Below are 16,605 nucleotides of genomic sequence, written 5' to 3'. Positions count from 1 at the left end.
ACAATAACGCACAACAACTAATTATATCTTGGAGAAAGCAGATGTATTTAAAGTCTGGATTAAACAACTCGCGCAGGAAAACATGAGAAAGAAAAAGCCTCTTGTGACCTGTTGACTTCTTTTTCACCTTTGGGATGCAAAGTTGACCTGTATTTAAATTTTTTACACATCTAGCCCAAGTTTGATGACACTTGCTATTTAATTGCTTTGTGAATTCCAGAATTTTTCCTTTAATAGATACAGACAGAACCATAAGTATTTGGACATTAACGCAAATTATGTCTTTTTGCTTCTGTGCACTGTCACAAGAGTGAAAATAAAACTATCAAGATGTGACTGCAGCATGGACTTTTAAATCTATTTCAAGGAATTGCATAAAAATGTTGCATTAATTGTTTAGAAATTACAACCAATTGTGTACACAATGCTTCCATTTTTAGAGGCCATAAGAAATTGGACAAACTAATATAATTCTAAACATAAGTATTATTATTAATACTAATCATCACTTTTTCATCCAGTTTAATTTAGACATGTTTGGTGATGGATACACAAACATTTCCAAGCCACTGAATATGTCTTGGACTTCACTTATATCTGTTATGAAGAAATACACACTGTAAGGTACTGTGTGCTAAATCTGTCTGAAGTGACTGTGCAAGAAGGAGACTCGTGAGGGAAGCCACCAAGGCACCTGTGACAACTCTGAAGGAGTTATAGTCTTCTGCGGATGTGATTGGATAAATAGTTGTCAGGGGGTGAAAACACTCATTGTCCAAATACATATGGACCAGTGTGTAAAAATAGACAATAATGCACAACAAGGAATTATAAGTTAGTTAGAGAAAACAGATGTATTTTGTCTGGATTTAAAGGACATGGACAGAGTAAAAATAAGATGAAATAACAGAACCTTGTAACCTGCTGACTTCTTTTTCACCTTTGCATGGCAAAATCGGGCAGCATTTATATAATTTTTATCCACTTTATATTGTTGTTCTCATATGTGCAACACTTGAAGATTTTAAAGGTTCAGGCAGGTGTTCCCAAGTATTGCAGTGATTAATACTAAACTACAGAGTGAAATCACTCCTGATGCGTTTCTCCTTTAGCATTTAAGCAGATGGCAAGTTTAAAAAAAAAAAACCAAAGTGCATCCTTGCACACTTGCATGCATTCATCATAATACCTTAATGCAGTAATTAAACTTGTGTATCATTAATAAATATCCTAATATTAACATTGCCGTGTTGAGCAGTTTTTAATGTTAACCTGAGAAGCCTCAGTTCTTAAGGATACATAACCCTTATGTCCAATATAAAGTGAATTAAGGTATAAAAATGACAAACCTCTTTGAATTAGAGGAAGCAGAAGTGATAACACCGGCCAAAAGCAGCCTTTCACCTCAAAGGTGGCACTAATAGTAACGAGAGACAAGGTCAAATCTGTTTTTGTGGAACCAAACACAGGAGGAGGCTTTATCACAAATCCATTCAGGAAATGAGTTTTTTCGGGCTGGGAGATGGTTTATTGTTTCTGGATTTGTGGAAACTCCCCAGAATCACAGATCTGAGGGATGATAAAGTGGCTGCACAACGGTCATGACTGATTGGACAGGACACCTCCGATGGGCAAGAAGGAGACTAAGTGAGGGAAGCCACCAAGTCATCAATGACAACTCTGAATGGGTTATATGCTTCTGTGGCTTTGACTGGAGAAAACATGCATGGGGCAACATCTGCCAGTTGCATCATCAGTTTGTTTGTTTGTTTTTTTCAGCTAGTTTGCCAGAGGGCACATGGGTGATTTAAGCTGAGATTTGTCCTGTTTTCTTGTATGAAAATTCTTCTCTGCTCCAGTCCACCATAAAGCTGTGATTGGTGGTGGAACAGGAAAAGGCTGCACAGAGCAGAGTTTCTCCAATCCCAGCAAGAGACTATTGTAACTCCTTCAGAGTTATTAGTGGTGTAGCTTTGTTAAAATTTCCATAACTATTGTTCATTTGGTGACTAAAGCACCAAATTTGGTACAGATATCCTAAATTAACTCATTCTTATTTTCAGATGCGGAGGTATCCTGGAGCTGACCTCTCATGACCTACAGGGGTCAATGAAGAATTACACAGGGGTCAAAATTTAAAATGTTACAATCATATTGAAAGATATATCATAGTATTTGTCTGATCATATCAATTCCAAAAAGGTATAGTTTAGACCATCTATGACTGAATGTTGTGGAGTTATGGGGTAAAACAGTAAAAACGATGACAAAGGTCAATTTCAGTTTGTACGGGGGTCAAAAGTTAAATTTGCACCACTTTTGGTAAAGAAGTGATGCAAATTAGTGGTTAACAGGGTTTTAAAAAGGAACAGTTTGCACCATGTGTCATGCTTAGGTATCATATTACAGGGTAACATATGTCACATGTCATAGAATCCAATGGACATCAACCTTGTTTGACCTTTACTTTGGAGACCAAACATTCAACACAGACAAAACTGTTCCATTTATTAATCCTATTAGCTCAACCAATAATTTGCACCACTTTATTTCCAAAATTGGAACAACTTTATCTTTTGGCCGCTGTACAAATTGAAACTGATCTTTGTCATAGTTTTGGCTGTTTTTACCCCGTAACTCCACAACATTTCGTCTAGGATAGTCTAAACTATACCTTTTTGGAATCGTTACGATCAGACAAATGGTATGCTATACCTTTCAATATGACTGGAACATTTTTAAATTTTGAGCCCTGTGTAATTCTTCATTGACCCCTGTAGGTCATGAGAGGTCAGCTCCAGGATACCGCCACATCTGAAAATAAGGATGAGTTCATTTAGAACATGTGTACCAAATTTCATGCTTTAGTCACAAAATGCACAGTCATTTTGCCTATCTGCTGCACTACAGCAGGAATGTCTTGGTGGCTTCCCTCACTATCCTCCTTCTTGCACGAACACTCGGTATTTGAGAACTGCCTACTCCTGTGCAGATTTAGCATCTTACTAGTTGCATATCTGTGCATGTGGTAAATGTGTGCACGTCCTTTTCAGCATGCAGGCTGCCTCACTGTGCCTCACTGCGTCTGCAGCAGTGGTAATGAACAATTTGTTCAGTGAGGTGTGACCACGGCCATTGTGATGGAAGCCACACGTCGGACTACTGATGCAGTGGGAGAGGTGGAGAGAGAGGGAAAGAGACAGGAAAGAGAGAGAGAAACGGAGCGAGAGAGAGAGAGAGAGGCTGTGCAGCAGAGCGGGAAGACAGTCCCACTCAGACGAAGCCACACGGGCTCAGACGGACCATCTCTGCTGCAGCTGTGGATTCTCCATCTTATCCTGCAGGTAAGCAGCTGGATTTCTTTTCCTTCGCTCTCTGTGCGTGTGAGTCAGCTGATCTGTACGGAGGAACAGAGGCGTGCAGAGCAGACTGACTGCTGTATGCAGGCTGACACTGTTACACGCTGAAAATGATACTCCAGCTGCACCAGGATTAAGAAGATCAGCAGGTTCTGGTGCTCCTCAGGTATATTTGCTGCCTCTGTGCATTTCAGATATGCACATACAGAATGTCTGTGCTATCAAACCGGCAAACGATTGAGCTGGAGTGTGTTTGCAAGCGTCTGGACCACACACTCCCACTGTTCAAATCCCAGGGATTAGAGAGCCATCTCTGGCTTCAGTGGTCACCACGGCAAAGGCAGCCAGTGGAACTGACAGCAGCATCCTTTAGAATCAGCAGCATCCTGCTATTCATAAACTTCAGGAGCTTGACACAATTAACGCACAAGGACGAACAAGAGAAACATTCAAGATGTAAAGAGCCTTTGGGGGAGAAAAAAAAGCACTTTAGTGTGACGGTTTAGTCATAAAACTGAGAATAAGGAAGTGTTTTCATCTGAAGACATGAAAGTTGGCAATCTGAAGCAAACTCTGCGGATTATAGAATCAAGACTAGAGGTGCGCGCAGAGAGCGCAATTACCCTTGCCAACAGAGTAGTCACTTTTGATGTCACACATTCCGAACTGGAACTTCAGAATGGTAAAATTCAAATCGGATCAAACGTTCCTGAAATGTGAAGTCAGCAATGTCGTGGAAGTGGTTGCACTTCAAAATTCCAGCTAAACGTTGACCAAAATGCCGCTTCAGAATGGTGAGATTCAAGTCGGATCTAAACTGATGATGCATTTTTCAAGTTTGCGTGATCTTGACCTTGAAATTTGAACTGTGACCTTGAAAAGTGAACTCACTGTATTCTAGGACCCACACATCAGATTTAAATACAGAATTTTTGGGGGGGATGGGGAGGTCAACTTTGACCTTGACTAAACTTTTGAAGGTCAAGGTCAATCAGAATGTGTCTCCCTAAGAGGATAAACATGACCCAAATTGGAAGTTTCTACAGTGAGTAGTTCAGAAGTTATGGCTGATTATGTGATTTTCACTTTTTGCGTGACCTTGACCTTGAAACTTGAGCTATGACCTTGAAAAATGAACTAACTCTATTCTAGGATTATCTGAACCGTATGTTCAAATTTTATGACAATAGATGCAGAACGATGCTCGAGACTGTTAAATAACCAACAAACAAACAAAAACAATCGCAGACTATCAGATACCCTCCGTCTAACTTCAATGGTGAAGGTTATATGAATAATCCTGCTTATAAATAGCAGGATTCCTGATGTGGGATGGTTGTTATTTCTGATTGGACACGTAACCAGGTAGTTTCTGACATGACAGCGGCGTTCTCGATGGTCAATAACCTCAGTGCAGTATCGACTACGGCTGGCTGCACCGTCTCTACCTGTTTAATTAGGAAGCTCACAAGTCAGATCGTTCTGGGAAAGTCGATGTTGAGAAGATTGAAAAATTTAACCCGCTTCGCGATTCCTTGACAACGCCAGAGCTCTCGTGGAGACTGGTTGGAGGTCATCGAACGAGTTTATCACATTGAAAATGTGGACCTGTGAGGTTTTCCTTTTTAAAGTTTATGCCAGCACCTTCAAATAATCCAGAACTTGTTTTTGTTTTGTTTTTTAAAAATGAAGTGAAAAATTTGAACATTTCATCGTCTGACATATTTTGACTCACAGCCCCTTTCTAAGATGAAAAACATCCAAAATGAAAATTTACCATCAATCTATTGGCAATTAAATTACAAATTAGCAACAAAAAAGAATCTGACTACATTTTATTGAGATGTTACCATTAAACTGGATGAGTACGGTAGGAGCCAAAATATATTTCTTACCTTCCCAGAAAAAAAAACGAAGAAAGGATTTCATTCCCACATTAAATGTGTGCCCTTACCATAGCTTTAGTTGATTTATATTTTTAATACCAGTCATCCGTCATCCATTGAACTTGCTTAGATGAAGTATTTCTACTGTTTGAACACCTTATGAATACTGTCAACTGATACATTATGCGCAATAAATTCCAACCAAAAGACAATCAGTGCTTTTTTACAACATGATCCATGAGCATTAAAAAAAATTCCAACCAAAAGACAATCAGTGCTTTTTTACGACATGATCCATGAGCATTAAAAAAACACAAACACACACACAAAAAAAAAACAAAGTTGCGTGACTTGTTCTCATGTCATGGATCTCGATATCTGTCACAGCTATTGTGTTTTCAGTGATGAGCAAACATCAAATCCAACACGGATAGTCCGCTAGTCCTCGGGTCCACTGGTCCTAGGGTCTGCTAGTCCTAGGGTCCACTGGTCCTAACCACTTTATATTATTTGATGGTGTATATTACAACACCAAAACCGATTTTAAAATTCACAAACAAATTGAATACTTTCAAATAGCTAACAAACCAGATCCAGTTTTGTTCAATTTACAAAATTAAAACACATGATTCTGCTGACATACACCATTAATCACCTTTAATTGTACTGTTGTCTAAAATTCTGTTGAATTGAAAATCAACAAATAATGGTAATTCACCATAATTAAATGGGTTTTTTTTAATGTCACACTTTTGTAACATTACTTAACCTACTTTAGTACAGCATATAGCCTACCATAAATGTAAAAATAACTTCAACGTGCTCTCCTTAATACTAGGACTAGGACTAGTGGACCATAGGACTAGTGGGAAGTTTCCCATAAGGCTACTTGGATTGACAAAGCATTGATTTGACTAAGCAGGGCATCTTTATTTCTTAGCTAGCTTACTAGCTAGCAAGTCTTCTAACCAGCTTGCTCACTATCCTCTGGTTGTTTTGCACAATGCCTATGTTTCTAATTTCTCATCTGTTTTGAGACTTTACATCGTTACAATATTACTTTGACCAAGAGGATTGTATTTTATTTATTACCAATGGTCTCATGTTGATGTTAACATTATGACATCTGCTGCTGCCTTTCTTGGTCAAGAGGTTTCGTTCTCAACAGGTTTTTTTTTTCCTACCTGGTTAAATAAAGGTTGTTATTATTATTATTATTATAAAAGTGTAAGGGTGAATACACAAATATATGCAAGTCACCTACATGCTAACTAGCAAAGCTAGCTGTCTTGGCAAGCCAATGTTTTGACTGCCAGGTTACATAGTTTGCTCGCTATATCTTTCTGACAAATAAAAAAAGATATTTACAGAAAATGACTTGTGCTATCTAGTTTTGTGTTGTTTATACTGTGACTCAGCAGGATTTTATGAAATGTTTATGTGTGATGTGGGTAGCTACCCGGTAAACTATACATCTGCTATTTTGGACATTGGTCATTCAGCCCTATTTGTTTATGACGATACTACAATCTCGTGTCCTCAGAAAACTACGCAAATTTTCTGCAGTGGGATGAGGTGGATGTATAAATACACTACCACACAGCAGATCCAGGCTGTTTGCGAGGGGGTAAATCAATCCATGATGCTGGACTGTAATTGATCCCCAGGCTTCTGTGTGGTCCGAGCAGCACTGTTACACAGTAATGACATTGCCCACAGCCAGTCGGTCTCCATTAATGACTCCCTTCATCGCGGTGCCTCTCTGATCCAATCGCTCACTACTAATTTAGTTGCTGCTATCCCCTTTCACTTCTGTTTCTCCTTTCATTTTCTCCATCTTCTCCTATCTGCACATGCTGCCTGCTCATCCTTATTTCAAAACCACGGAGTTCTCAGAAGGACTGCCGTAGGATTGATTATGAAAAGAGAAACATCCATAGAGGATCTGAATGGATGAGGTAGACCAATGTTGAGATCAAGATGGCTGATGGTTCCCCGGAGAAGAAAGAGTGGAGAACCAGGGAAATGTAGAACTTCATGGTAAATATGGCCAACCATGTTATAAAATAATTTTTTTTTTTTTTTTGCACAATATCCCTTTAAACACTGATTCGTCTTTTGACAAACTTAACTATATGTAACATTAAACTGGTGTACTTGCATCCAAGATGAGTCACCGTTTGCTTTGCTATTCAAGTCAAATAAAAGAAACCCAGAATGGAAAATGTTCTATTTGGGTCAGTTGCTGGAAAGATCATCAGAATGTGCCCTGCTTGGTGTTGCCTTCTAGTACAAAGAGCGAGAAAGAACTCCGATTTACAATCTTTACCCAGTTTCATGCCGACTAATCTTGCACTTAATGTGAAAACCCATGTTTGAGCAACACAAAAGGCATTTTCACAAAGGTGGTGATGAGTTTTTAATTTTACATTGTGACTGATGACATCATGCAAAGTGTACAATATGACCCCTTTAAATAAAGTGTCAAGTTGCTCTTTATGCTTTAATATTGAACATTATAAGACGAGTTCCATTTGAAGCCGTGAGGTAACACCGTGAAACGTGACACAAACGACACACTCCCTGTTATATGTAAATAATTCATGCATCAGAGCTACAAAAGAGGCAACAGCAGTTGAGGAATAATTGCCAAATCTTTCACAGCTAATTAAAATGTTTCAGGGTAAAAAGAACAAAAAAGAAAAGAGTCATGTTCGAATTTCTCCTCACAAAATGAATTATTGTCTTTTCTCTGCAGCTTCACAACACATTTGAAACTTCAAGCAAAACGTCTTGAATGTATTATTACATGCGCATGTGTGGGCGTGTGCACGTGGGCGAAGAAGTTTACACGCCCACACACACATGTAGAGTCATCTAAAAACTGTCTCACATAAAGCGCCGAACAGATTTCACCGTGTTTGGTCAAAACGCTGAGCAGAGGGAGTGTGCGGGCAGAACGCGGTGCGACCCGCCATCATTACCTCTGTCAATCCTCAATCATTTCATCCCCTCAAGCAGAAACACAAAGGAAGAAGGTGACAACATGACAGTCAGTGCGTCCAAAAAAAAACTCCCATGTACCTGAATCTACAGTACAGTGTGATGTCATAAAGGACAGTCGACTCTGCTACTCAAAGCTTAAGTTCTCTTCTCACAGAATCTCATAAATGTCCTGAAAAACAAGCATCTCTAAGAAGCAGTGTTAATTTTTTTCAAATCTATTCCCACCGCTGTGTTTTTCTGTATTTTGCTGTATTTCTTTCCGTTTTCCTCCTGATCTTGCCGTCATTAAATAGTAAGCTCATTGTGTTGTGCTGAGTTGTGTGTGTGCACACACAGACACACACACAGGGTCTGACAGGTAAAGAAAGAATAACTCCTTAAATAACAGAGGAACGCAGTGAGCGGGTGACAAAAGGTGGAGAATTTTAACAGCCTGGAGTTTGTTTGTACTTTGAATGAATGGACAGAACAAGCAGATCTGGCAACACTGTCAGAATTCGACTGTTACTGCTTGAAATACACCCACTGGCCACTTTATTAGGTACACTTGTTCAATTGTTTAACGCAAATAGCTAATCAGCCAATCAGATTGCAGGAACTCAATGCATTTAGGCGTCTAGACGTGGTGAAGATGACTTTCTGAAGTTCAAACCGAGCATCAGAATGGGGAGGAAAAGGGATTTAAGTGACTGAACGTGGCATGGTTGTTGGTGCCAGACGGGCTGGTCTGATCTACTGGGATTTTCATGCACAACCATCTCTAGGGTTTACAGAGAATGGTCCAAAAAACAGATGATATCCAGTGAGCGCCAGTTGTGTGGACAAAAATGCCTTGTTGCTGTCAGAGGTCAACGTGCAGACTGGTTGAATGGGCGACTGTGTGATGCCATTGTGTCAATATGGACCAACATCTCTGAGGAACGTTTCCAACACCTTGTTGAATTTATACCACAAAGAACTGAGGCTGTTTTGAAGGTAAAAGGGGCTCCAACTTGGCACTAGCAAGGTGTACCTAATAAAGTGGCCAGTGAGTGTATCTTGCGCATAGATATATAAACAGGATCACCTGAACGGCACCATCCTACGGTGACTATCCGGGCATCGTCGTGTTTTTAAATGAAAGAAACTGACAAACAAGTGACTTGCGATTGCTTGTTTCTCCAAGTCACAAGTAAATAAATGAAGGGTTGGACTCGGAACACAGTCCGGTTATGCTTCAGGAGAGTTGGGGGAGTTTAAAATACAGAAAGCACACAGGTTTGTTTTTCTCGTTGGGGGGAATTCCTTTGGTACTCCACTTCTTTCACTGAGGCAACAGGCCAGTGGCTTTGAGGCGCTCAGTACTACACAAAAGAAAAACACAACCCTCTTTTCTTCCGCTGGAAACCCGGACTCTAATTCTTCCCGACCCTCCCCTGACTTCATTCACACACATTATTTCACAGCTGCCCCTCGCTCAGGAGGACGTTCCGTCTCCCTAATTGACCGACCGCTCGGCTTTCGCTGCCATACAGCGTGCACGTGAATAGCAGCACGGCATAAACGCTGACCGACGCATCGGAGAGGACGCCACTAATTGCGGGTTGTTCGTCATTCTTAGTTCTTGTTGTTATTTGTGGCGGGTGACGTATTTCCAGGCTGCTCGCTTGTAACAGGCGCCTTTTTTTCCCCCTTCTATGCCTGATTTATCTTAAGCTCCGGCAAAAACACGTCACGCTTTGAGAAACTGCCTGGAATAAAAAAAAGATCAGCAGATGTAAATTCTATCAACTGAGCCTTAACTTAGAGCGCAGTGAAAGTGTGTCACTCTGTGTCCCGTTCTTGTCTTCTAGGCCACTTTGCCGGAATACCAGCCAAACCTGCCTCAGGGCCCGGGAGGATGGTGAACAACATGTGACCGGCCTGCACGCCACTGTTGACAGCATGCTTCGCCTGCACCACACCTCAGCCGCCTGCTTCTGGTGTTTTCTGCTAATCACGCTTCAGAGGTGGGCCCTAGCGGACGAAGAGGCCCACTGGGGAACAACGCCATCGGAAAAGCCGCCTGAAGATCAACACAGTAGTTACTGGTGGCCGCCGTCTCTGCCCAAAATCCCTTCCCTTTCTTTGCCACGGCTCCACATCCCATTCTCTCTCTGGGGTCAGGATGAAGTCGATGTTCTGACGACAACTGCCAGCGTGGTGACAGAACCAATCGATCGCTCCCAAGATCACTGGGATTCAAGCGAAGCTTCGGTACCGCCCACCACGTTGACCACCAAAACAAAGATAAGAACCGAACCACCTCCAGCAGGGACACCAGATTCTCCGTACAGAAGCACAGCACACGGTCACAATGACGCTCTTGTCTCAGATTCCTACTCCCTCACAAGCTCTTCCATTCCGAGCACTCTGTTTGCCTCCAATCCCGCCAGCACAAACGCTCCTGAACAAAATGCAACATGCACCCACCCACCACAGCGCACTGCACAAGCAGTCGGACCCAGCATGGGTGCCACTGAGCAACACCTCTCAAAAGAACACACTGATCGAGATCCTACAAACAGGATCTCTGCAGCGTCTTCGACGTTGGCACCAGAAACTACAGTGCCCACTGCTCTGACACAGGCAGCAGCTCAAATCATAACGACAAACCCGGGGCCGCTGGACACCACACTGACCAGACACCCTTTAGGAAGTACAACTTCCCCTAGATCCCCAGAAACCACATATGTCACAACACCGCAAGACGCGACTGTTAACCTCACGCCTGGCAAGACCGCAACCGCAGAAACTCAACCCCTTCAGGGTGAGGCTGACCTGAGCTTCTCTGAGTCCACATCGGGGCCAGCGGAGGAACAGTCCACTGCTATGGCGATCGATCGCAAACTAGTGCTGGAATCCATAACAACCACAAGTCTAAGCCAAGAGGTTAACGTCCCAATAACAGGAGGTAAGCAAAGTTAAAGAAATCAATTGTTGCTGTTTTCCCTCAATAGTTGTGATCAATCATGAGCAGGCAGGTCTCAAGTGGTCAATAGATGACTGCCAAAAGGCGGCAAACAGGTCAGCATAATCAATGCCATTTCTGACGTGTTAAGTAGTCAAAGGTCTTACATTTGAATAAATAAATCCAGTTAAAATTCCATCAACACCTGCTATCAGTAAGCAAGGAATCAATAGAAGGATGGTGTGTGTGTGTGTGTGTATGTGTGCGCGTGCCGTGAATTTTGATGGTTACCACAGTTTGGAGACTATATCAACAGGGATAACACAGAATGTTTGATTTAAAGCAACAACAGTAACTTTGAAAAGTTATTTTATTAGTTACTTTAAATGGTTACATTTTACAGCTACTTTATACAGTTACTTCATCAGCAGCTGCTGAATGTAACTAATAAAGTAACTAGTAATCTAACTTGGTTATTTTTAAAATTGAGTACTCAGAAAAGTAACTATTAGTTACTTTGCTGATTACTCAATCTTAAGAGTAACCAAGTTAGATTACTGGTTACCTCATTAGTTATGTCACATTACTTATTAGTTACAAGTTGTTGGCAGCTACTAATAAAGTAACTGCATAAAGTTGCTAATAAAGTAACTTTTCAAAGTAACTATGGCAACACTGACAATGTGTAGGATTTAGTGTCATCTAGTGGTGAGGTTGCAGATTACATGATACCGTCACCAGTCACAATTTTGTTTCCTTTTCATGTTTTGGCTTCTTTAGTAACGTGGATTCATGCTCTCGCGCCTTCTTTTGTGATAAGCAACATGTGTGATCCTGCATTTCACCAAAATGTGGGGTTCTTGTATTTATTAGCCAACACTAGCGACTAGCAAACAGTGTTTAGCTTAGCATACAGTGATTCATCATTGTTTTTTGGATTTCTGGCTGTGCTGCAGAATTCAAAAGGTGGAGTCTGCCTCGAGTGCACTGAAAAAGTTTAACTTTTGTGGTGGAATTCGTAGCTCGGCAGTCTGTGCTGCGTGCTAGGAAGCTAGCTTGGGAAAGCTGACACAAGCTTTGAAAAGCTAACAAGCTAGCTCCTTCATTTCAGTTGGTTAACATGGTTCAAAGCATAAAGAAAATACATCAAAAGAAAATACTTCAGCGACTTTTACACTTTGTGGATATTAGTTATTTTTGCAGCGCTAAGAGACGAATTTGTCACTTCTTGTTTTTGTCTCTGTTCTATGCACATATTCCGCGCAACTAGATGATGAAAAAGCAGACAAAAACAGCATTTCCTTGCTGCTGAGGTCTTGTAAACAAATGCGTATCCTAGCATTGAACAATAGACAGCGTATCATGCACATGACAAACAGACCATGCGCTATGTGGAAACGGCACAAGTTTGACCCTTTTGGGCAAAAGTAACAACATGTTCGTGCAACATGGCATCCTCCATGTTGTCCATATAGAGAGGAAGGGCTCATTTGAAGCTTCTGAACTCACATTTGAGTTGTTGCAGGTGCACTAATGAACAGATGAATGCTATGTTCCCATTCCTGCTACCCCTAAATCCTGCCGTTGGGGAAGAGGGGGGAGCTACATTTCTACAATGCACTTCTACAGATGCATTTCTGCAAATGTGGGGAGCACAATTCCCCCAAACATAGCAAGAAAATGTCAAATGTGTCACAATGTGCACGCCTTGGCTCACAATACTCTCTTGATGATGCATGATTAGTTCAAGATGCAAATCACGAAATATTGCCAGGTTTCTCTGAGGAAGGTGCCTTGCAGAACTGCATATTGTTGCACAAAAATCTGAACAAACCATGACAGGATGAAATAGGTTTAGTGATTTTGAAGTTTGATTTGACACTCACAGGTTTCTGAAAATTAAAATAAGCACACTAAGTACATTGAATGTGGCTTTGAATCGTTGCTCTGTCAGACAACTTGAACTATGCCTTTAACAGTCTGTAATGCCTTTTCAATTCTTCACTACAAGACTGCAGAAGCCATTACCTCAGTAAATGGAGGCAAAGACTGAAGGCTGCACACAGTGGGGGTCGTATTCTCTGTGGTGCATGAAACGAGAAAGATGATCAGATTAAAGAACTCCTGGAAGCTCATGGCTTTCTGACGGGTTCGACACAACATTGAGACAAAGCCTGGCCCTTCCCCCGGCACCACAGCATTCCCAGTGACAGTTTGGTGTCTGTGTGCTTAATGTGTCTTCAGATAAAAAAAAATGTCATCAGTGTGCAGGCACATTTAGGGTCAGGTGACTAAACGGTAAGCAACGATCGCAATCTGCCATTTCATAAAGTCGTGTTAATTTGACAGAGGCATTGACCCCGTAGTGTGTTCAAGGGTGCACCCTGGTGGAAGAAAGGGCGAAGCTATTAATTTAAAAAAAATTAACGCAATGCTAAAATACCCTCGGTTGTATAAGCATTAAAAAAGGAACCAGAATGTGACCTTTTGATCTGTTAAAATAGGTCAAGGTTAGCCATCTTTGAACTTGTCCACTGTCTGTGTCCCAAGAATGTTCCCTGTGAATTTGAAGACTCTGGCAGTAATAGGACTGGACTTATGCTGAGCAAAGACAGACAGACAGATGGACGGATGCAAAGTCTCTGCAATAACCGATGGTCATATTTTGGCCTTGGATGAAAAAAAATTGTAATGATGTGACATAGGGTGCTTTACTAATTAATCCATAATCCAACTGCAAAAAGAGGCAGGTGCCAGGAAACTTTTAAACTTTTTTTTTTTTTTACATGACAATAGTTGTTTTGTTTAGTGAGTTAAATTAAACTTGGCAGAGAGTTAACCCTTTATTTTCTGGCCATTGCAGAGGCAGGATAAGTTTCAGTTACCATTTTTATTCAGTCTCCAATTAATTTCCATGTTTGTGATGAAACAGTGCCACCATCACTTTTACAAAAGGTCAGTTCAAGACAGATAAGGAGGGGTCTGTTGGAATTTGTTGGAGGTATGGGCACTTACCACCTCGCACGTAGTCTAAAATGCATAATCTGAGCGGCACGGCATACAAAGGGGTTATATCTAGTCACTCAATCATGTTTGGTTGTAACTTGATTTAAATCAATTTGATACTGGATCTCTTGTGATTTCGATGGCAGATGGAAGTGAGAGGTTTTCTGGTGCAAAGCATTAAAGCACATGACAAGAATGCAGCCACCAAAGCTCCCTGAGGTGAAGCAATGTAGAAATATGGTGAATTTTTGTATTCTTTCATTAGAATTTACTTTTATTTAGTTTTTAGATCTTGTCACTGTAGTTTGATATGATAATGCACATCCCTGCATATGGAAGTACATTATATGCATGTTGTGAACCCACCTATGTAAGGCATATCTGCCCTGCATTCTGGCAATACAGGGTATTGTAATCGTTCCTGAGTGTGTCTGTGAAGAACAAACTAAAAGATGGCTGAATGCAGTTTCACCAAACTTGGTGAGAACGTTACTTGGGTAAATATCTAAACATCTCAGCAAATGACTTGTAATTAATTGGTACAAGTATTGATGAAGTCACAAAGATGTCGCATGTATCAGGCCTCTGATGCCTTTCATTGAATACTATGACTCATAAACGCCAGAACAACTCTGTTTGACTTTGGACCAGGTTTTTAGTGATCTGTGGCACTGCACCTGACCACACCTCCTTTTAGGACTTTGGACCAGGTTTTTAGTGATCTGTGGCACTGCACCTGACCACACCTCCTTTTAGGACCATTAGGACATTCAAATGGGTGTGCATACAAGCGCAAGCATATGCGTTATTTTAAAAACAGGGGTGCATCAGAAAAATAGCAAGAATCTTTGATGTATATGTGTACAACCCCTGGCAAAAATTATGGAATCACTGGCCTCGGAGGATGTTCATTCAGTTGTTTAATTTTGTAGAAAAAAAGCAGATCACAGACATGACACAAAACTAAAGTCATTTCAAATGGCAACTTTATGGCTTTAAGAAACACTATAAGAAATCAAGAAAAAAAGATTGTGGCAGTCAGTAACGGTTACTTTTTTTAGACCAAGCAGAGGAAAAAAATATGGAATCACTCAATTCTGAGGAAAAAATTATGGAATCACCCTGTAAATTTTCATCCCCAAAACTAACACCTGCATCATATCAGATCTGCTCGTTAGTCTGCATCTAAAAAGGAGTGAACACACCTTGGAGAGCTGTTGCACCAATTGGACTGACATGAATCATGGCTCCAACACGAGAGATGTCAATTGAAACAAAGGAGAGGATTATCAAACTCTTAAAAGAGAGTAAATCATCACGCAATGTTGCAAAAGATGTTGGTTGTTCACAGTCAGCTGTGTCTAAACTCTGGACCAAATACAAACAACATGGGAAGGTTGTTAAAGGCAAACATACTGGTAGACCAAGGAAGACATCAAAGCGTCAAGACAGAAAACTTAAAGCAATATGTCTCAAAAATCAAAAAATGTACAACAAAACAAATGAGGAACGAATGGGAGGAAACTGGAGTCAACGTCTGTGACCGAACTGTAAGATACCGCCTAAAGGAAATGGGATTTACATACAGAAAAGCTAAACGAAAGGCATCATTAACACCTAAACAGAAAAAACAAGGTTACAATGGGCTAAAGAAAAGCAATTGTGGACTGTGGATGACTGGATGAAAGTCATATTCAGTGATGAATCTCGAATCTGCATTGGGCAAGGTGATGATGCTGGAACTTTTGTTTGGTGCCTTTCCAATGAGATTTATAAAGATGACTGCCTGAAGAGAACATGTAAATTTCCACAGTCATTGATGATATGGGGCTGCATGTCAGGTAAAGGCACTGGGGAGATGGCTGTCATTACATCATCAATAAATGCACAAGTTTATGTTGATATTTTGGACAATTAAAAGGATGTTTGGGGATGATGAAATCATTTTTCAAGATGATAATGCATCTTGCCATAGAGCAAAAACTGCAAAAACATTCCTTGCAAAAAGACACATAGGGTCAATGTCATGGCATAGGGTCAATGTCAATGAGCAGATCTGATTTGATGCAGGTGTTAATTTGGGGGATGAAAATTTACAGGGTGATTCCATAATTTTTCCTCAGAATTGAGTGATTCCATATTTTTTTCCTCTGCTTGGTCTAAAAAAGTAACCGTTACTGACTGCCACAATCTTTTTTTCTTGATTTCTTATAGTGTTTCTTAAAGCCAGAAAGTTGCCATCTGAAATGACTTTAGTTTTGTGTCATGTCTGTGATCTTTTTTTCTACAAAATTAAACTGAATGAACATCCTCCGAGGCCGGTGATTCCATAATTTTTGCCAGGGGTTGTAAATGCTGGTCTGATAAGTCCACGTTGTATCTGCCCGTACCGCCGGCACTGGAACTGTTGGTGTTGTGT

General features: G+C 40.8%; 1 protein-coding gene across 2 annotated transcripts in view; it reads left to right on the top strand.

The window, feature by feature from the left end:
• Positions 1-3,136: 3,136 nt before the first annotated feature.
• The window catches only part of LOC117504346 (proline rich transmembrane protein 4), a 32,932-nt gene continuing 19,463 nt past the window's right edge, over positions 3,137-16,605 (top strand). Inside the window, exons 1-2 of one of the 2 annotated variants that reach the window (XM_034163783.1) lie at positions 3,137-3,344; positions 10,084-11,183. In XM_034163783.1, coding sequence (XP_034019674.1) covers positions 3,166-3,344; positions 10,084-11,183 — 1,279 coding nt within the window. In that variant the 5' untranslated portion in view covers positions 3,137-3,165. The remainder of the gene's footprint in view (positions 3,345-10,083; positions 11,184-16,605) is intronic. The other variant, XM_034163782.1, reaches the window with a different exon arrangement.

Source organism: Thalassophryne amazonica, chromosome 22, assembly GCF_902500255.1.
Source record: "Thalassophryne amazonica chromosome 22, fThaAma1.1, whole genome shotgun sequence".
Classification (NCBI taxonomy): domain Eukaryota; kingdom Metazoa; phylum Chordata; class Actinopteri; order Batrachoidiformes; family Batrachoididae; genus Thalassophryne; species Thalassophryne amazonica.
The sequence above is the reverse complement of the archived record's forward strand: the minus strand, read 5'-3'. Positions and strand labels throughout refer to the sequence as shown.